Source organism: Grammomys surdaster, unplaced genomic scaffold (genome assembly GCF_004785775.1).
Source record: "Grammomys surdaster isolate TR1022 unplaced genomic scaffold, NIH_TR_1.0 243, whole genome shotgun sequence".
Classification (NCBI taxonomy): Eukaryota; Metazoa; Chordata; class Mammalia; order Rodentia; family Muridae; genus Grammomys; species Grammomys surdaster.
In genome coordinates this window covers 1,378,525-1,400,404 of record NW_021604688.1, presented here as the reverse complement: position 1 = coordinate 1,400,404, position 21,880 = coordinate 1,378,525, and the positions used below count along the sequence as shown (strand labels likewise).

The window sequence follows — 21,880 nt, the reverse complement described above, 5'->3', positions numbered from 1 at the left end:
ACTCAGATGTCTAACAACAGAAGAATGGATACAGAAAATGTGGTTCATTTACACAATGGAATACAACCCAGCTATTAAGAACGAGGACATCCTGAGCTTTGCAGGTAAATGAATGGAACTAGAAAATATTCTCCTGAGTGAGGTAATTCAGACCCAAAAGGATATGCATGGTATGTACTTACTAATAAGTGAATATTTGCCAAAAAAGTACAGAATTCCCAGGATACAGTCCAAAGAACTCAAAAAGGTTAACAAGTCAAAGGGCCCAAATAAGGATGCCTCAATCCCACTTGGAAGGAAGAAGAAAGCAATCACAGGAGGGAGGGACTTGGGTGGGAGAAGGGACAGGGAGGAGAAGAGGGTATTGGGTGGGTGAAAAGGACTGAAGCCCCGAGGGCTAGCAGAAAGAATGGAAACAGCAACCTGGGGAGGTAGGAGGTGGGGGGGGGGGCTCCAGAATGTACCAGAGACCTAAGAGGTGAGAGACTCTCAGACTTAAAGGGAGATAAAATGCCCTACATCGGGGAGAGAAAACTTGTAGAACCCACCTCCAGCAGAAAGACAGGGCATCAAGTGAGGGATGGGGCTGTCATCCTACAGTCAAAAACTCTGACCCATAATTGTTCCTGTCTGAAAGAACTACAGGGACAAAAATGGAGAAGGGCCTGAGCAAAAGGAGGTCCAGTGACAGGCCCAAAGTGGGATTCAGCACAAAGGGAGGCCCCAAGGTCTGACACTATTACTGATGCTATGGTGTGCTTACAAACAGGGGCCTTTCATGACTGCCTTCCAAAAGACTCAACAAGCAGCTGAAAGAGTCTGATGCAGATATTTACACCCAACCAGTGGACAGAAGCTGCTGACTTCTGTGGTTGAATTAGGGAATTGCTGGAAGAAGCAAAGGAGAAAGGTAACCCTGTAGAAGGACCAGCAGTGTCAACTAACCTAGACCCCTGGGATCACTCAGACACTGGACCACCAACCAAGCAGCAGCATGCACCAGCTGATATGAGGCCCGCAACACATATACAGCAGAGGACTGCTGGGTCTGGGCTCAGTCAGAGAAAATGCACCTAACCCTTAAGAGACTGGAGGCCCCAAGGAGTGGGGAGGTCTGGTGGGTTGGGGGTGGTGGTAGGGACATCCTCATGGAGATGGGGATGGGGAAGGAGATATGGAATGTGGAACAGCCAGAGGGTAGACTGGGAGGGGGATAAAATCTGGAGTGTAAAAAAACATTAAATAAAAATGAAAAAAAACTAAAGGGAGGGAGGGAGGGAGGGAGGGAGGGAGGGAGGGAGGGAGAGATAGAGATAGAAATAGAGTGGGAGAGGGAAAAGGAGAGGGAGAGGGAGAGGGAGAGGGAGAGGGAAAGGGAGAGACGCTTTGTATATGTTCAGCCTCAGGAGTGACATGATTAGAAGATGTGGCCCTGTTGGAATAAGTGTGACCCTGTGGGTGTGGGCTATAAGACCATCATCCTAGCTGCCTGGAAGTCAGTATTCTGCTAGCAGCCTTCAGATGAAGATGTAGAAATCTCAGCTCCTCTTGCACCATGCCTGCCTGGATGCTGCCATGTTCCCACCTTGATGATACTGGACTGAACCTCTGAACCTGTAAGCCAGCCCCAATTAAATGTTGTCCTTTATAGACTTGCCTTGGTCATGGTGTCTGCTCAGAGCAGGAAAACCCTAAATAAGACAGAGTGGTTGCATGCTCAAGTCCTAAACATTTGAAGAATAAAGTTTCAAAGTGAATTCCATCTTTCGTCCTGCATTGTGAAGCTTTTCATGTGCTCTGTTCTCTACATTCTCCCACCAGAAATGAGCGAGGTGTATCATGACGTCAGGACCAAATCACGGTGACATTTCATAGTCTGACTGACCCCTCAGATACTCCCTCAGATTCTTTCATGGAACACTTGGTAGTGGTGGGAACGAAAGGTCTTTAGTATATAGTATATATATGTAGATTGCTGTCTGTAAGCAGGTGAGAGCAGGCTAGAGCCTATGATTAGGCAATGAAAAAAGAAGGTGGGCTGAGAGTTTTAGAGATGGGGACACACACACACACACACCACACACACACACACACACACAGACACACACACACACACACACACACACAGAGACAGAGAGACAGAGAGAGACAGAGAGAGACAGAGAGGGAGACAAGAGATGAGGAGACAAGATAGAACCTATAGGAGAGAAAGATGGACTGGATCCACGTGGCTTGAAATAGCCATAAGTAGCTATGAATATTATAGAAGAGCAATAGAGTAATATAGAGCAATTTGTCCAATCTAGGTGGGCAGCTTGCAGCGACATCAATTGAGTTTTGAGTTCTTTGTGTGGGCATTTTGGGGATTGAGAATTTACTGTTATAAATCTGACTGATAAATTACAAGCCTCTGGAGTTTTCATTATTCGGGGATCAGGGTTTAGAGCCAGTCCTGGGAGACTAGCTGAAGAGGATGGATGACTGGGAATGCCATTGGTTCAGCAGTGGGAAGTTGGATGGACCACCGCATGGGGATACCCAAGGGGGTGGGGAGACTGCCGTAGCCAGAGAGTAGCCAGTGATAGTGTGAATTGTTTTTTTAATAATTACACACTGTATATATGCTACAGTATATTTAGTATATAGCTATGATTCCTGTAGTATTGATCCATTATTAAATAACTGATATTATTCATATGTTTTGCAATATATTTTAACTGCTAATTTTTTGCTTATTTTTTGATAATTTCATACATGTGCATAATATTGTGACTATGTTTGCTTGCCTTCATTACTCTCTCTAATCTTCCACACTGCCTCTGAACTCCCTTTTCTTCCTTTCTAGTCTCCTTGCTGCTTTCGTGACTTTAAAAGTTGCTTTTTTCTTTTTTTTTCTTTTTTTTTTAGTGTACTGGGTTGGGGTTGCTTGCCTAAGCACAGGTGCGGGGGCGGGGGGATTGCTGAAGCATGAGCTACTCACTAGTGAGTACCTAACCGAAGAAAATGTCCATTTCTACCTTGGCTAGCAACCATTACCAGCCAATAGCCTGTCACATAGGTCAGGGCGCTCGTGAGCACCTCCCTGTCCTCGATGGAATGTTGAACAGATTGGTCTTATGTGGTCACAGCATGCTCAGATTTTTTTTTTTTTCAAGGAGCAATGCTGAAATTTATGTACTAGCATTTGAGGAATAAATCTAATGGAGATAAGAAAGTGCATTGCTGATTGCTCTTAGTTGCTGAGCTATCCTTTTAGTCTGAACTTATTTACTATTTATGGCACCCTATTAGACAAACACAGTATATTAGAACATTTCTTTGGCATGCTAACATAATCTTGACACTTTTTTCTTAGGAAACAAAAGGATGAGCACCAGACTGAGAAAAGGGTACCTAGATCTTAGGTTCTTATCTGTCAGTTTTCATCTATCACCAAGTTGTTTTAATGCATGGTCCAGTTTTAAATCCTTTGTTCCTAGCCCTGTCATAATAATAATGATGATGATGATAATAACTATCACATTATTATTATTATTATTCTGAGACAATTCTCATGTATCCATCCCATCTATCCATGATAGTTCTAAGCCATCCCAGGATGGCTATGTAGCTGAGGATGACCTCAAACCTCTGATCTTCCTGTCTCCACCTCCCAAGTGTAGGGATTACAAGTGTATGCCACTAAGTCTGGTTTGTGATAGGGATTGAACCCAGGGCCTTATGAGTGCTAGGCCAGTACTTTACCAACTGAGCCACATCATTGCCCTGTCCTGTCTTACTGTTTTCTCTCTTCATTGGATCTACCTGGAGAACAAGTAGGGCATCCTAGAAGAAACAAATGAAGTTCTGATTATTTATCAACATCCATTCTCTCTGTTGTCACTATGGGAATCAAAGGTGAAAATCAGAAGAAAACAGAAGGGAAGATGTTAAAAAAAGGGAAGCAGGGGATGATGGGAGATGTTGGTTTTTTCATAGTAGTGAAATGTGAAACACTGCTAAATATTGTCTTTAAAGATCTGAAAAAAAACATTTAAAACCTTTTTTAATATGAGATTAGGATAGAGTTAAAAGCAACCAAAACGTACACCTACAGCTATTCTTTCCAAGTGTGTGTGTATGTAAGCTGTCAGAGGCTTACCTCAGAGAAGTAGCTGTCCAGAAAGGCCATGTTCATGCCGGTGTCTTGGTATTCCCGAAGAGTCCCTATAGTTGAGCTCCTCTTCCTCAGGGTCCCTGTCCCTCCTCCAGCCACCATGCCTGAAGCTGTCCCAACACCTGTATTGAGCTCCACTCCTGACACACCCCCTTCCACTGTTCCTCCACCAGCATAAGTATTGGTGTAGATTTCTGGAAAGACAGGGTGTTTCCATGGCAGTGCTCAAATTACCTGGCTTATGCACACAGAACATTGTCAGCCCCTCCTCCACCACCAACACAACATAGAAATAGTTTTAGAAAGCTGGGCAATGAGATACTGTGATCCTAAACAGAGTTTTCTGACTTTGCAAAAGTTAAGTGTTACAGAGGGGGATGGCTATGTGACGTGGCTCAGTCTCACGCACACAACCTTTGCCTGGATATTTAAAGATGCAGAATGTAGAGTTAGGCACTGGGTCTGTTCAGGCACAGCAATCTCTATGCCTTAGTCCCCAATGGGGTTCAACTATCCCCCTCCCCCCAAGTAAGGACCAGTCCTCATTGGCACATGCACTGGAGATCTGGCTCACTTGGGAACCACGCATACTCTTTGTATGGAAAGTACCAGGCCTTGGGTACTAAGGAATCATCACTGGAATATCTCATGTCTGTTCTAGAACTGGACAACCTCTGCTTGGGTCAGTTATTCCCAATTGCAAGGTACTTTTAAGTTTCTGTACTGTGTGAGACTGGTCAAGTTAGCAGAGTGTCTAACACTTGTGTGGGAAAAGTACATGTAGATTTAAAGAGTGTTCAAAGAACACATTTGCTGTTTTTCTTTTCTTCCCTTTTCGGTAAATAACTTTTAAACTTTTGTTATAATATTCATTATAATAACCAGGCACTATTCTAATTATGTATATTGTAGCACACAGGAAAACCCACCTTACCCTCCCACCCATCCATCCACACATCCACCCACCCACCAACCCACCCATCCATCATCCATCCATCCATCCATCCATCCATCCATCCATCTTACCTAATACCTGCATGGTTATATATTTGATATAACTATGTCATTAAAAAAATCTTTACACAATGCTGTGTAAAGAATTTTTTAAAAATCACATTTATAGAACTACAACACTGATTATATAAGTGCCATGTAGCCTTCCTTTCAAGGAGAAGGACTATATCCAGGGATGCTGGGTCTTCTAGAAACTTCTTACTAATAAGTGGCAGTGCTAGAAACAAAATCCCAATTATAGTTTCAGAATGTGCTTGTTGCATTAAATTAAATTGTTGCATTATACTTTGATTGTCATTTCAGATAGAAGTCACTTACAGTCTGAATGCACTCTCATGCAATGACATTCACACATATGATAATTTATAAGGTACTTTAACTTGAGATTGTTTGACAGAATACTTTTGTAAACCTTAGAAAGGGAAACAGAATTGGGTATCAACTGACCAGAGGAATCAATGCGATCTTGGGTATTAGAGGCTGTCATGGGTACACATATATTTGATACATCCTGGAAGAAAAAAAGATTTCAAAATCATTGTTTCACATTTGTCCCTCAAAAGCTGAGACCTATTTACTTTGCCTTGCATGGAACTGCCGAGGCTGGCTGAGTTCAAACCACAAACTCTCATGGAGAGCAGCGGCCCACTCACCCTGTCTTCGGGATGAGCCCCCTCTATCCTCCAGGGCTGCATCACTCCTTCTCCTCCCTCAGGCACAGGGGCAAACCTTGTCCCCAGGCCTTCTGGCTGTCTTCGCTTGCAGCAACACATGAGCAGTAGAAGAGGTGACACTGGCCAAGAAAGTGAAGAGAGTTAATCTCAACCGCCCACCATAATTGGAACCAAAGGGATGAACACAAAGGCAATGTCTGCTCTAGGTGTATCAGATCTAGAGATCTCTCCTCCCCAGAGAGTGAAGTATCAAATGTGACCATCCATCTTTATAAACACAAACACCAAGTCACATGAGACCTGAGAGCTGGAAGCAGAGAGGTGTGAGGCTCTGGAATCTAAACTCTCCACTAACTGATTTGAAAGACAGGCATTGTACTGGCTGTTTTTGTGTGTCTACTTGACACAAGCTAGGGTCATCAGAGAGAAAGGAGCCTCGGCTGAGAAAGTGCCTCCATGAGATCCAGCTGCAAGGCATTTTCTTAATTAGTGATCAATGGGGAAGGTTAAGCCTCATTTGGTTGATGCCATCTGTGGGCTGGTTGGTCTCATTTCTGTAAGAAGGCAGGCTGAGCAAGCTAGGGGAAGTAAACCAGTAAGCAGCACTCCTCCATGGCCTCTACATCAGCTCCTGTCCTCAGGATCCTGCTCTGTTTAACTTCCTGACCTAACTTCCTTTGGTGATGAACAACAATGTGGAAGTGTAAGCAAATAAACACTTTCCATCCCAACTTGCGGTTGGTCATGATGTGTTGTTGCAGCAATAGAAACCCTAACCAAGATAGTCCCATTCTCCCTGGATTTCAGGAATCTAACTCAGTTCTCTGGTTCTAAGTCTTCTATCTACATGTATGAAAACTTGTCTATATCTATGGATAATATGCAACTCCTGACTGGTGTACACACAGTCAATCCTCTACTTTTGATGGCTTCCCATGTGACATCTCAATTTCAGAAGACTGAAGGAAAGATGTATAGATAATGGAATCTGCATTTTGAAATTTGAATTTTGACCTTTCCCCAGGATAAGTAGCCTGATGAAACTGTTGTTGACACCAGGTTTTAAAGCCTAGGTCAGGAGGGCTTAAGGTGCCACTGCTTATATCCTGTCAGGCATGAATCATTGTAAAAACATCTCAATAATTCTTATGTGTGTCTAGGTTGAGAACTAGTGACTTAAAGTTGTTTATCATGACTTCTAACATGCCATAGGTAGGGTCCTGGGACATTTCCAAAGATATTTTAAGAATAATTCATGACTTTTGTATAACCAGTCAAATTCATAGGTCATTTTAAGAAAGTCTGTCCAAACAACAGATACTATTTTCTTATATCGCAAAGTGACAATGTTTTAACTTATGCTCATTCACAAACACATATCAACAGTACAGTTTAATTATTTTGATTAAGAACCCAGTGTTGGATTCCCCATGAAGTCTACATATTTTAGGGGCAATCCAAAGCACATAATTGAACTCTCTTTTGAAGACTCATATGTTTGAAAATAAAACAGAGGGAAGGTGAGCCTCCTTCTTTTGCTCAGGGGTTTGACATTCCTAAGACCAGGGTCTTAGGGTAGAGTCTGGGGCTTCTTGAAACCGCTCTCCCTGGATCCTGCTCTATCAGAGTGAACAGCCGCTCACCCAAGAGCCCAGTAATCATTGATCCCTCATTGCCTGGAACCAAAGCCTAGCACACTTATTGCTCCAGGCATATTACCCAAGTGCCTCCGCGCTTGCCCTCAGTTTATTGCTTCTACTTTTTCACTTCTACTTCCTCCATGTATTCAATCCTTCAATCTCTCTCCCCAGCCTGTTGTTTGTTATTTTGTTGATGCTCAAGGCTGAGGCCCGGGCCTCACTGGCTAGTGGCTTGCAATATCCCACCTGGCTAGAGCTCCGGGCTGCTTCTTTGCCCTAGATTGCCTTTTAGATCACCATTCTAAGTTGAGAAAATCCTCAACTTTCAGGGCCTGCTTAAACCCACGCCTGTAAACAATTCCACAAGTTACCTCCTTTGAGTATTTTGTTCTTGCCTTTCTACTTTGAATCATTTTTATAAAGTTTCTGTTATAGGATTGATTTTATACCTGTCTATGATTTTTATAAAGTTTCTGTTATAGGATCTATTTTATATGCGTCTTAATGATTTGCATATGTTTCCCATCTTTAGGAAGATCACAAACCCTTGATCTTTGTAGCTATCATTATCAAAAAGGTGTGAGCCCTTGTCAGCCCCAAGATTGCTACAGATACCAGAAAGAAATAGCCAAATGAATTTTAGCATTCCTGGTGTGTCTAAGAAGAAACTCTATGTAGTACTTACAGAGTAGTAGCAAGAGCCCCAAAATAATCATGCCAATCCCTGCTGGGCCAAGTCCGACATTTGACTGCCTAACTCCATCATCAGTGACAGTTCCATCATCAGTCACCCACGTGGTGTCCCCACTGTAGATGCCTGTGGTGCTGGAGTGCAAGCACACACGGTGGTCATCACAAAAGCAGACATCCAACAACACGGTCTGTGGCAATTCACACGCTCTGTTGTAACTGTCCGTCACGAGGATGGGGATTTGGTAGGGTCCTGGAGACAAAGTCTGCTCAGTCATAAGGATTGCAGTGGTTCCTGGAGAACAAGGCAGATAGAGAAAACAAGTTAAAATTCCTTGGAGGTAACCCTTTCCCATGCCCTAGGCAGACTCAGCTCCTCTCTCCAACTTCTGTGGTTTTAAGACCAGAGTTGGAGGTTGTGCATATGGAGAGGGCCATACCCCATAGTTGTCTCCCTTTTTATCAGTTACACTTGTCACGACTGTAGCATGTACTGCTAAATTCACAGGTACCACATCTTAGTGACATGTCCCATGGATTGCTCAACTATTTCTGTAATATTTGACAACTTGGATTTAAATTTTCACCCTTATAAATAAGAATGTTCAGATAGCTCGTTATAGAAGCAGTTTCATTGGTGAGAAGAGAGTGAGTGAATATCTCCAGGATAGGAGGATTTGAGAGACATCTGTGTATTTGCCTGGAATTATTTTAAAGTGGGGAAGTGTGACCTTTGGTTTTAGTCAAATTATCTGTTTATTTCAAGGGATTAAACATTGGATTACTGCCCACATGTATAAAATGATGAGTTAGCTGATATTTACGCACTATAGTTTTTAACTGTGGTATTGAAATCTTGACTTTTCCCTTCAGACTAATTTCTAATCCCCCTAATGTCTAGTATACTTGAAAGTTATTTTTTATAATTTATTATAATTTTATATAATTAAAATATACATTATAATTTTTTTGACACAGGGTTTCACTTTGAAGTTCTGGCTGTCCAGGAACTCAACTCTGTAGACCACAGAGATCCATGCCTTTGCCTCCCAAATGGTGGGATCAAAGGTACGTGCCTCTGCTGCCTGGCTTTTAATTTAAATTTTTATTTAATGAAACTATGTCATAGAAAGAGACATAAAACTGTGTTTGACTACTGGACTATATTTGGTCATTGCTTTGCTTTAGGCCTTCAAGTGCAAGCACCTTTCCAGTCTACTTACCATTGATGGACCTGATATCCCAAATGTTAGCTGTGTTTGGTGATTCATCAACTACACAAAAGGTAAAGGGAGACCCGAAAGAATGATCGCTGACGGAGATCCTGACAGACGAAGCATCGGTGCAGACACTTCTACTTTCAGCATAAATGATGGGACAGTAATCATTGGCATCGGGAACCTCAATGCATATGGTTCCCGTAGCTGTTCTCCCAGAGCCATCTGAAAAGGAGAGCATCATGGGAGTTAGGGTAAGCAATGTCAGGGAGAAGATTTCGTTTCATATCCCACATCGATGCCACAGGGAGTGTGAGTAGTGTGAGTGACATGTGAGGTGTGATGGTTTCTGGCTGGCTGGGTTGCTCCAGTCGCTGTGGCTTCCTGAGCATTAGTTAAGACTTTCTTCTCTTGTGTGCGCTGCTCACTCTTCTGGCAGATGCATTTTTTCTTCCTCTCATTTCCTTGTTCTCAGTGGACGTGGAGAGGAAGATGGGATGTCCTTCAGAGAACGTTCATCCTTTGCTCTTCTCGTCCTGTCCTAATGAGCGGATCCCACATCAACCTCCCCCCCATTCAGGGTCTGACAGGCTCTGTGCATGGTGCAGTGTTCATAACTCTGGTATGTGTGTGTGGGGGTTTACAATTGCTTGCATATTTTATTCTGTTTTTTGTTGATAAGAAATTTTGTTTATTTTTCTCTCTAATGACTCTTCTAGGAAAAATATCAAGTTTCCCCCTAATCTATTTGAAACAAAGTATTGGTCAGTATAGTTTATGAGAAAAGGCAAAAGATAAAAATTGGGGTCTGAGTGAAGTCCACTTCCTGCTTTATATATGTTATAGTGAATAAAGTATTGTTGTTTTTACCCTGCAAGGAGCCTTGATTTTCTCATGTGAAAGCTCAGGATATTATCCTCTATCTCTAGGTTAACTAGCTAAATCATGTTACAAGATGCAAGTACACTTATTTTAAGGGTAATATTTTATTACAGTTTAAAATTTATTTGTCTGTGTGTATTTGTGTGTGTGTGTGTGTGTGTGCGTGTGTGTGCATATGTCTGTGTGTGTGTGCACCACAGCGAGTACTTGAAAGTCAAAGGACAACTTGCAGTAGTTGACTCTCTACTTCCATCATGTGAGTCCTAGAAACAGAACTCAGGTCATCAGGCTTGGCAGCAAGGACTTTACTCACCGAGCCATCTTACCTACTCCAGAGATGCTTTTGTATACCTAAGTGATATTAAGAGTCTGTCTTTATCACATGTGATTCTGTTCCCATAGTTTATCATCATGAGACTTTCTAAAGTGTCTGCTTACTCTTTTATTTGAGACACAGCACTGTGTTCCATAGTTGGTTCTATTTCTCATTCTTTGGCTCTTCATAGCTGACTTGTGGCCTTGTGATTTGTTAACCAGAGAGGAAGCTGTTGTTATAAAGCTTGCTCTCCTGGGCTTCCACCTTTTTGCTTGCTGTGTACACATTCTGGCTCAAAGAAAACCACCCAGATGATGTTGCCCTCTTCCTACATGGATCCTGTGCTTAGGTAAGCAGAATGTTCTTTAATCTTTTTGTCCATTTTGGTAACACTTTTTTTTCTTTCTTGAGCCATAATTATCTTTTTGTTCTATTTATTGCAGATTTTCACATATAACCAAGGTATAATCAGCATTGTTAGACTCTGTTTTAAAAAAAATGGCCTTCCAGAATGCTGACAATAAGCAAAAAAATGTTTGACATATAATTGACCTGAACGTTGAAAGAGGTACTCTGGATGAAGACAAGAGGGCATGGCTCATTTCTTGGACTTTATCATGCTTTTTTAAAATTATTATTTTTGCCTTGCATTTAGTCATTCACCTTTAAAGTGTCCAGATAGAGCTTCACCTTTCCGAACACTTTAAAGGCCAGATAGAGCCGTTCACTAACTACTACCTCTGACTTCCCTTGGGCATACATTGAGTCACTCGCCTTTCTCTCTGAATATGGTAAAGGCCAGTTACAGCCGTTCACTACCCAATCCCGTCAGACTTCCTTTAGGGATACAGTTGAGACATTTATCTTTCTTCTTTCTTACTGACTTAGTTTTTCCTGTAGCAGCAGGCTTCCTAGTTACTGCTCTGGAGAATCATTGATTATCAACAAATAAACAAATTCCTGCTGCTATTCTCCAGAAGGAGTATGTCATCGATTTTTCTAAGAAGAAAGTGGATCAATTTTTGCTTAAAGATGGTAGAATTTGAATCATCTGAAACTTTCTTGACCAAGAGCATCTTACAATGCGGACAGTGTTGTCTACCTAAGCAACAGGCAGGTTTCTCGTCATAGCTCAGTTCTGGTGACTGAAGTCCGTATGCTCTCAGGCTCACTGCCTCCCACCAAGGTGACCCTGTAATGAACTTTGGGCACAGTTTGTAATCCCGACTGTGAGGAAGCATTCCTCGCATACTCCACAAGTGAGATTAGCCATACTCAAGCTATGTGGTCATAAATAGAAACAAACTTTTATTTATACATACCTAACTTCTATGCTTTATACTATAAATCACACATGACTCTGATTTGGAACTAAGTGAGATAAATTTTGGCTTGAGTATAATTTATGGTGATGTATATAACTAAATTCTTTCTATTTTTTAAGTTTGATAAATTTAGTTCTTAATCTAACATACTTAAAACTTTCTGTTTTAAGTTTCATTTATATTACTAAATAAAAAATTTTGACTGATACAACTATCAACATTAGAATATTTATATTAATAACAGTTCATGTAATTATATTTATCTATTGATCATATTAAAATATTGGAAAGAAATTTCTTACCATCTATAGCCAGGATCTCTGCTGCATATATCCCATCTGTAATATATTTTGACTTCGTGTCAAATTCCCTAGAAAACTGTATCTCACCAGTCCTTGAATCAACTTTTAACCAGCTGCCTGCATCATGCCCTATGACATACCTGTTTTTAAATAAACAAGTTCATTGTTATGCTTCTGTGAAAGTTAGACATTTAAATTACATCAAAACTATGATACAATTAACCTATACTTGTGTTCGTTTGATTCATCATAACAACTGTCTTAGTTTACAAAATGTATGTGTGTGTTTATGTGTGTCTATCCCGGTGAGAAGCAGGCTGGTATCAGAGGGCCTGGCTGCTGGCTTCCTCAGGGGTGATATCCCTTAGCTGCTTTTCTGTCTGGGTCTTGTTATGGACAAGGATCTAAAGGACTTAAGCTGAGTGGAAGAACATTGGGGTCTCCAGCAGGTGAGATCAAGCACCCCCACTTCCTTTGTCTGATCCTCTCTGTCATTTCCTTATGTGAGCAGACTTCAGAAGTTTTCCTCAAAGCCAATTAAATTATTACATTTATAGATTTTGTTCACTCTACAAGTACTGAGAAAGAAGAAGAGGAGACAGATGAAAAGGGTGAAGAGAAGACCATTTTAGTGATTTCTGGCATCTTTCGTGTATAGTTTCTGTGCCCAGTGCCCTTAATGTGTACTGTTCTCTTTTTATGTTTTGGCTCTTCATGTTCACATATTTCTGAAGCACCTATGTCTCAGCCTCTTTCACTCCTTCTTTTTTTTCCCCTTTTAGGTCAAGCAGAGAGTTGAAAGTCATCTCAAAGATAGCCACAAGCTTTATGGAAACAGGTAGTGACTCATTCTTTATGGTGTGCCCACTGGCCACAATATAACCTACTCAGGCTCAGTTCAGGGTAGTACAGCTGCCTCAAAGGATCAAAGAGAGGCTCACGGCAATGTTGGTAGTGCTTTAATGTTGCAATTATTTCCCAGATGCGTTGACTCTATAACTAACCAGAGTTGTCACTAGCGTGTTATTAAGTTCCAAGAAAATGCCAAATGCTGTCATACTCCCCTAAAACAAACAAGAAGAGAAAAACTCCCTTTCCCCCAAATACTACACAAATTTTGTAGCACACTATATGAATGAATAGTGGCTAGAACTGCCACGCAAGTATGACCAAGTGCTTGCCATACCTGACATTTGTTGCAGGGTTTCCTGTGTCAATATCAATGGCTGTGTATGTGCCAAGCACATAGTTCATTAAGGAGTCTCCCCTCATTCCTCCTCGTAGATTAAATGTCATGGAACTTGGGCGAAAGGTCGGTCCTTCCCGCACGTTAACAACCTGGATTCTCACGGGGGTGGAGTGCATTTGGAATTGAGATGCCACTGAGTGGTGAAACTCAGCTTGGTTTCTAACTCCAATGCTGAGGTAAATATTAGGTTCCTGCTCATAATCCAGCGTCTGAAATGATGGACAGAAACAAACAGCTTTGAACTAGTAAAGAGTTCTTTCTTTGAGAGGAGGATGAGGGTGTGTCGTATATAGATGTGTTTAAGTATGTTTTCATGAGTGTCATAGGTACACATGTATGTGTGCATGTGGAGGCCTGAGGCTGATGCTGGGTGTCTTTCTTAATGGCGCTCCACCTCTTATATGGAAGTAGTGTCTCTCTCTCTGAAATTGAAATGTTTGGCTGGTCTGATTAGCGAGCTTGCCTTGAGGATACCCACTCTCTGTTTCCTGTACTCTTGGGTTACAGATGACCACCATGACCAAATGACTTTTTTCTGGGTTCTGAGGATTTGAACTTTAGTTCTCATGTTTTATGGCAAGTGCTTTGCCTGCTGTGCCGTCTCCCCAGCCCAGTGTTCCCTTTAGACAGAGTAAGAAACTTGAGAAGGAGGCTGTACACTATAGTAAAGTCCTGGAATTGTGCAATTCTGATTTTTAAATTGAGATAATTTTAGTTTCATAAGGTTTCTTTATGCATGTGATCACTTAAACCTTTTGTGCATGTGTAGGTCAGTTAAATTTAGAGGTTCATTTGTTATTTGTTTATCTTTTTTGTTATGATGGTGGGAATAGAACCCATCCAGGGCCTTGAATATGCTAGATGGGTACTCTACCATTGGGCTATATGTCCAATTCCTAAGCCCATGGCTTAAAATTGAGATCATTTTAGAATTTTCATCTATTTATATAAAAAACTTTTAAAAATAAAAAGACACTTTTTTATAAAAAATAAAAAGTAAACCTAGAATGGATAAAAAATCCCCTACAATTATTGACTGAGTAATTAGGACCAGTAAAAGGAGGACTCAGACCTCCTTTTGTAGAATTCACATCTGAGACTCTCTCTAAAGTAGTAATAACAGAATAAAGGAGACAATATCTAGGATGTAGGCAAACATATAATCATTATTGAGATGATGCAAACAATTCTAAGAAATAGAGCTATTACCACCTCTCCAATACTGTAACTTAGTTGCACAGGGTCTGGCCAATAGGATGCCTTCTTTGTTAGGCACACTCAAGTAAATGCCACCCCCTGAGAGACAGTCACCTTTGAGCTGAGTTTCACAGATGAAAGATGAGTTTGGTCTTTTGATCTAGAGTGACTGATGTGGGGACATGAAAGGTCACTACTGGTCAGGCCGTGGTAGAAATAAGGAGTGCTGGGCACTGCCTGTGAGACACTGTTCTGGATGCTAAACACAAGCAATGCTGGGTCTTTGTTGAATTTAGGATTACTATTTCAAGACTGGGATCTCACAGACCTGGTTGGATCCCATCTTTGTCACTTGCCATTCAGGACAACTGAAGCAATTCAGTCTTTGATTTTGTCTCATTTTCTATAAAAAAGAATCACAGCTTTTCTTCCCAGAGTGGCGTGGGTTAGAGGAGGGTCTGTGTGCAGAGCCTTCCTACAGAAGGACTTTATTGCATGATAGCTGGTGTAGAATATTGCAATTGCTTAGTAAAGACTAGTGTTTTCTCCTTTTGTTATTACATCAACAACCCTATTGAGAGGGTCCCAGTTTCTCTGCTCACTGCATGAAGCCTTTTCCGACAAACCTGGTTCAGAAATATCTCACCTTCTCCTACCCCACTGGTATTCCCCTCCTTGATGGGCTTTACATCATACCCTGGCATCACTATTTGTTGTAATGGACATACTACTTTTAGGGTACTTACCTTATTTTCTCAGTGAGATATTGAGCACTATGAGTACAATATAGCTTTAGCTTTCTTGCTAATAAATATTGTGTTGCTGGCCAGGAAGACTCCTTCATCACAGTCCAGGAAACTCATGAATATGAAGGGTATTCAGTCTCTGAAGTACTTTCTGAAGGCATACTCTCAACTAAGAATCACTTGTGTCTTCTTTGGAAGGAACTTTATGGATCCCATGCTTACCTTGACCAATTTCAAAATGCCTTCATTGGTTTTTCGATCTGTTTGGATTTCAAACCAGTTCCCATCATTGCCAGAGAGGATGGAGTATTGTGCCAACCAGTTATCAGTGCCTTCTTCATCGAGATCGATTGCTTGTAGTCGTATCAGTTCTGAGCTCAAACAATTTTCTTCAATACTTGCTGAGTACTGAAATAAATAGATCAAGTCCATGTCATGGATTTGCAAAGGAATAAAGACATTTACTATCATCTGATTATCCTCTAAAATACAGCTAACTATGCCAGTGATTTTTTTTTGTATCATTTTAAAATGGCATCTATTCAGTCATGAATATAATAACATGATTGTAAGATAATAAGATATGCTTTCATATGCTACATATGAAATCAATATTCCATTGCTGCTTCATTTTTTTCATATTTATTTTTGACTTACTTTTTTCTTTTAAATAAATAATGACTATTTTAAAATAATCTGCTAATGGCTAAATAGTAAACATTAGACTTTGTGTATCACAGACTCTTCAACGGCACTGTTCACCACATCATTGTTCCAGCACAAGGTAGTGAGAGACAACATGGGAGAAGAAGGAAGAAGGAAGAGGAAGAGCAAAAGAAAGAAGAAGAAGGAGGAAGAGGAGGAGGAGGAGGAAGAGGAAGAGGAAGAGGAGGAGAAATATTTTTACTAAAATAGGTGACAAGCCATTCCTGTCTCCGTTATTTGGATTTTGTAATTTTTTTTTTAACTTAAGGTCTCACATAGCCCAGGCTACCCTTGAATTTGTTATGTAGTTAAGAGTGACCTTGAACTTGTGCTCCTCTTGCTTTACCTCCCAAGAGCTATGATTGCAGGTATGCTCCACAACACTGTTGCTAAGGATCAAAGCCAGGGCTCCACACATGCTAGGCAACCATTCTGGCAACTGCACTACATCCCTAGTCCCAGCTTTATGATGCTTTGTGATGAAGGTGAGAATGGGAGTTGAGGATGTCTGGGACTCTAGTATAATTAACTCAGCAACTTGCAATGCCTATACAAAAATGCTACTATTGTTTCATTGTATCAGCACATTTCCCACATTTCTGTGAGTAGCATAGATGGAGGAGACTGGTTTCCTAGAAGAAGAACAATTGGAACAATGAGTCAAAGATAAATATATAGGGGCAGGAAAGATTGCTTAGTGGGTTCAGATACTCCCTGCCAAGACTTATTAAAACCAGAGTTTGAACCTTGGGACCTACATGGTGTAAGGAGAGAATCAACTCTTGAAAGTTGTCCTCTGACTTCTACATTTGCACCATAGCTCATGTGTGCTGACATATACATTTGCACCATAGCTCATGTGTGCTGACATATCACACACACACACACACACACACACACACACACACACACACACAGAGAGAGAGAGAGAGAGAGAGAGAGAGAGAGAGAGAGAGAAATAGTGAGTAAATAAATATAAATAAAATAAAAATAAAAAGATAGGGCTGGAGAAGTGGCTCAGCAGTTAAGAGCACTGGCTGCTCTTCCAGAGGGTCCAGGTTCAATTCCCAGCATCCACATGGTAGCTCACAACTGTCTGTAACTTCAGTTCAGTTCCTGGGAATCTGACATACTCACACAGACATACTTGCAGGCAAAACACCAAGGCAGATAGAAATAAAAATAAAATTTAAAAGTTGTTAAAAATAAAACAGAATATTTTAAAGTAAAATATAAAATGTTAAAAAATAAAAAGACAAACATATAGGTATGTTAACATTCATAAGAAATGCTAAAGTTTATGTACTAAAGCTGAGTGCACCCACGGTGTAACAGACAGGCTTCTTCATAAGGGCAAACTGATTACTGACAAGGGAGAAGGACCATCAGAATAATGACTTACTGAGGTTTTCTCCAAGATGGGGAAATTATCATTGACATCCAAAATCTTGATTCTGCAGTCACATTCAGAGGACAGCCCATCTGTGGCTCCATCCCGATCTGAGCCTCTCACCAGTAGATTGTACATACTGTGTTGCTTAATTAGAATGAAAGAGAATCAGAAGGCTTAGGTCTTCTGGCTCCAACACAACCCAGTGCCATTATTTGTTTTTAATAGGTGCATAAAACGAAATCTGTATTACTGACCATTTAGTTTTCCTTAAACTGACTAGAGTATTTGTCCTTCTCTCCTGTGCACTGGACTAAGGTCATGCACAAATTATCTCATCTTTATCTTTACAAAACCATTCATTCATAGCAGGCTTTACCTCTCTGTCAAGGAAATTGGACATCGTGCGGACTTCTCCAGTGTACCTGTTCACCATGAACATGGGTGCACCAGCGGGCTCCTGGGAGATGATCTTGTATGCAATTTTAGAATTCAAGTGGTTGTCTTCATCTGCATCTGTGGCACTTAACTTTACCACCAATGCATCTATAAGGATGGAGGTAGAGAATGGTTGAAATTTTACTAGAATCAATCCTTCCAGGCATTAGGTATAAAAAGAGAGTGGCTGGTCTTTCCTTGAATTTTCCCGACTTCCTTGAGAGTATGTTACTGTAGCTCACAGCAGGGAGTTGCAGCATCCACTTCAGTAGATACAAAAATAATAGTAGCCAACATGAAATTCTTGGCAGTCTATTCTTTTATTTTGCTAATGATAAGTTAGTAGCAACCTGGTATCCTTTAACATATGAAAAAGTTCAGTAGAGTGTCATAAAGCCAACGGAAGTGATTTGATCAAATTTGTTTTTACCATGGGCTTGTGAAATTATTTTCTAATGTTTAATTAAGAAGTTGATAACTTCGTTAAATTCAACATCACAATCATTTATTGCTTATCTTTTTGAGACAGGGTGTCTCTGTAGAACAGGCGGGCCTCAAACTTGCAGGTGTGTCTACCTTTGTCCTTGGAGTGCTTGGATCAAAGGAACATGATATCACACCTGGTAAATGAGTATAATTGGTAATTGTCACTTATAGCAGAATTATTAGTGTTCGCACTAGAAGATAATTTATCAAAGTAAAAGTTATATAGTTATCAAAATGAGTAATTGATCGGAGAAATATAAACATTTCTTAATTATTCATGCAGAGAAAGAACAGGCCCTATGGACCATCCCCACTGGCAACATCCATTTGCAAGGTTGATTTTCCAGAATTGGCCAATATTCATCTCCCCGACCTCAAAGTGAAGACCCTATTGCAGAGAATCTTGGTGCCATTAAACAGAAAAAATGGGGACACCAGGAGTTTGGAGCTTATGAAGGTGTGTCCTGGTCCTGAAGGTGATTGTGATGAAGCTGTGCTCATAGAAGGAAGAAGAGGAGGAGGAGGAAGGGGGAGGGGAAAGAAGAGAGGAGGAAGAAGAGAAAGAGGAGGAGGAGGAGGAAATAGCATTGAAATGGGTATGGCTTTTTTCTTTTCCCTCACAAAGGCTGCTCTGAGAAGAAGGTAAGGCCAGAGTCACACCACTCCTGCCCTCAATCACCTCTCTTGTGTCCCTTAGACCAAGTCTTTCTGCCTTTCTGTGCCTTCTTATTCTGTATGTTCAAAACACGTGTGTTTTTCTGTCTTTCTTTTCAATTTTGCTATTATTGCCTCTGGAATGTCTTTCAAGGTATAATGTGAGATGCAGAACTGAAAAGTAAAGGAATATCCGAGGATCAGAAAGAGATGGAAGTAGGAAGAGAGGGAGGAGAAAGAGGGGAAGGTAGCAGCAGCAAAGAATCATAGAAGTTAGAAGGAAATAAAAGTAAGACAAAGAGAACATAGGGAAGCAGTAGACTTGGAATTAAGCAGGATGGAAAGAAATGGGAAAAAAGGCAGAGAGAGAAAGAGAGAGAGAGAGAGAGAGAGAGAGAGAGAGAGAGAGAGAGAGAGAGAGAGAGAACGCAGAGAGACTTCGAGAGACACAGAGATAGAGAGATAGAGAACAGAATGTTCCTTGCTGCCGGAAGACATGACTGCTTACAGTGGTGGCTGCGATGGAGGGAATGCCTCCAGCACCATTACTCTCTCTTATGCTTCAGCTGTGACCTTTTGAATCATAGACCAGAATGGAGTCTATTGTGGTTTTTGGCTTTCTCAGTTTACTTCTTTAGAGTAAGTCAGTTCGCCCATTTCTGAGAATGATGCTGAACACTGGCTCAACCGCATATGTAAGAATCATCTATGAATAAGAGTCTATCTAGAATTTTAACTATATATTTTTCTATTTCTAAGCATTAGGATGTTTGGGGTTTATTCAAAATGGAACTTGGCTTTTTCTGAAAGTTGAGTAAGCCACTATGTCAGTCTTCCCAGGCTTTTGAAGAGGAATTGAACAGACAGTGCAGTAAAGGGGTGGTGCACACTCACTGGCGTCGCTGTTCTCTTCAATGTTGGCTGTGTACACATTCTGAGTGAAGACTGGGGGGTTGTCGTTCACATCCATGACTTTCACTCTGAGCTCCATCGGCCTCTCCAAGTCTTCTCCTCGGGAGTTGAGAGCGCGGCAATGGATCTGGGCAAAGCAGAGCAAAGCTGTCTTTCTCCACTTAATTAGCAACATGCTTGAAAATATATGACCAACATTCCAAGAAATAATATTTCTCAGAATATAAAATACAATTCAGATTATACTGGAGCCTAGCTATTGAAAAGTCATTGGAACTTGTTCATAAACAGGTGTAGTACATGGGACACCATCTTGTCTTCTTCAGACTATTCTTTCAAACCCTTCAATCTACTATTTTATTTTTAATCCACAGACTTGATTCATTTTCTTTTTTTTTAAAGGAGGGAAAAAATTTAAAAAGTTAATAAAAATCTATGGCCAGGACTTACCAGGAACAGTGGAGTTATCTCTCTGTCCACCACTGAGGTAATGTTGATTTCTCCAGTCCGTGGGTTGATGGTGAACACTCCATAAGGCGGCCGATCAATCCCGGCTCCAGAGATTCGGTAAGTTATCCTCTGGCTCACTTCACAGTCTGATCTAATCTAGAAGAGAGATGGGTAGGGTTGGGACCTAATTTAGGTGCAATGTAGTTTGAGATGGAACATCACAACTGAGCCTCTCCAAGCTTCATACTATGGTGAGCAAAATAACATTAGCTCATAGGTTCATTGCAGGATTATACAAGGGTGTGTGTGTCTATGGCTGTGTGTGTGTGTGTCTGTGTGTGTGTATGAATGCAGGTGCCCTTGGAGGCCATAATCATCAGACCCTCCTGGAGCTGGAGTTAGAGGTGAGTGCAAGCCACCCGAAATGGATGTTGAGAACTGAATTCAAGTCTTCCACAAGAACAATATGCATTATGAATCACCGAGCCGTCTCTGCAGCCTGCCTCCCTTGCTTTTATATTTGAAGCAGCCTAGGTGGGCATCAACCTTGCTGAAGATGATCATGAATTCTGATCTTTTTCCCTCCAGTCCCTCCAGAGCTGGAATCACAGGCATGAAACAGCATGGCTGGTTTCATGTAATTCTAGGGACAGAACTCAAAGATATATACAAATACATATATGTACTTGCATATATAAATCTACCATGTGGGTTTTGCTTTAATAGTTTTATTTCCATTGATAACAAATTTAAACTGTTAATATTTTGGAATCTTATCTCTATACAGCAGAAGAGAATATGTGTTAAACTCCTAAGATTTGCTACCTAATCATTACAATTCAAAGAAGCTGAAAATACATCATTGGTTAACTCAATTCTAAAGATCTTTTCTACTTAGGAGAAAGCCTAGCAAGTCTCCCAAGGGAAATACAACAGGGATAACAGCTCTATAACTCAGGAAGAGTAATAGAAACAATTTCTTAAGGTTTTCCTCAAATCTGGATGTCGGTGAGAGCATGTGTCTCTTTCTTGAACACAGTGCAGACCTTTGCAGACACTTGCTCTGTTTTCAGCCTAAAACTGTGAAGAAAGGATTTGGTGGACAACCCTCTTTGATTTCAGTGAAGGTCCAGGGTCAAGATCCCAGAATTAAGTGGCCTCCAACTTTTCATGGACTGAGTAAGTGCGTGTTCTTCTTACAGTATTTCTTTCTCACTGCTAGCCTTTGCTTGTGAATGCCTGCTCTGACTCTTAGCTTTTATGGGCAGTGAGATTGCTCCCTGTGTAAGCACATTTGCTGCCAAGCCTGATGAGCTGAGTTTGAGCCCTAAATCCCACCTGATGGAAGGAGAGACTCCCACAAGTTGTTCGTTGTCACATTCTCTCTCTCTCTCTCTCTCTCTCTCTCTCTCTCTCTCTCTCAATCTCTCTCTCTCT

General features: G+C 41.0%; 1 protein-coding gene across 1 annotated transcript in view; it reads right to left on the bottom strand.

Moving 5' to 3' along the window:
- Positions 1-21,880, bottom strand: part of Dsg4 (desmoglein 4) — a 36,517-nt gene that overhangs the window by 2,125 nt on the left and 12,512 nt on the right. Inside the window, exons 4-15 of the mRNA XM_028774878.1 lie at positions 20,444-20,599; positions 19,976-20,120; positions 17,883-18,049; positions 17,516-17,650; positions 15,631-15,816; positions 13,403-13,674; positions 12,217-12,356; positions 9,398-9,616; positions 8,170-8,469; positions 5,824-5,963; positions 5,618-5,681; positions 4,142-4,350 (exon numbers count right to left, since the gene is read on the bottom strand). Of these exons, the coding sequence (XP_028630711.1) occupies positions 4,142-4,350; positions 5,618-5,681; positions 5,824-5,963; positions 8,170-8,469; positions 9,398-9,616; positions 12,217-12,356; positions 13,403-13,674; positions 15,631-15,816; positions 17,516-17,650; positions 17,883-18,049; positions 19,976-20,120; positions 20,444-20,599 (2,133 nt within the window). The remainder of the gene's footprint in view (positions 1-4,141; positions 4,351-5,617; positions 5,682-5,823; positions 5,964-8,169; positions 8,470-9,397; positions 9,617-12,216; positions 12,357-13,402; positions 13,675-15,630; positions 15,817-17,515; positions 17,651-17,882; positions 18,050-19,975; positions 20,121-20,443; positions 20,600-21,880) is intronic.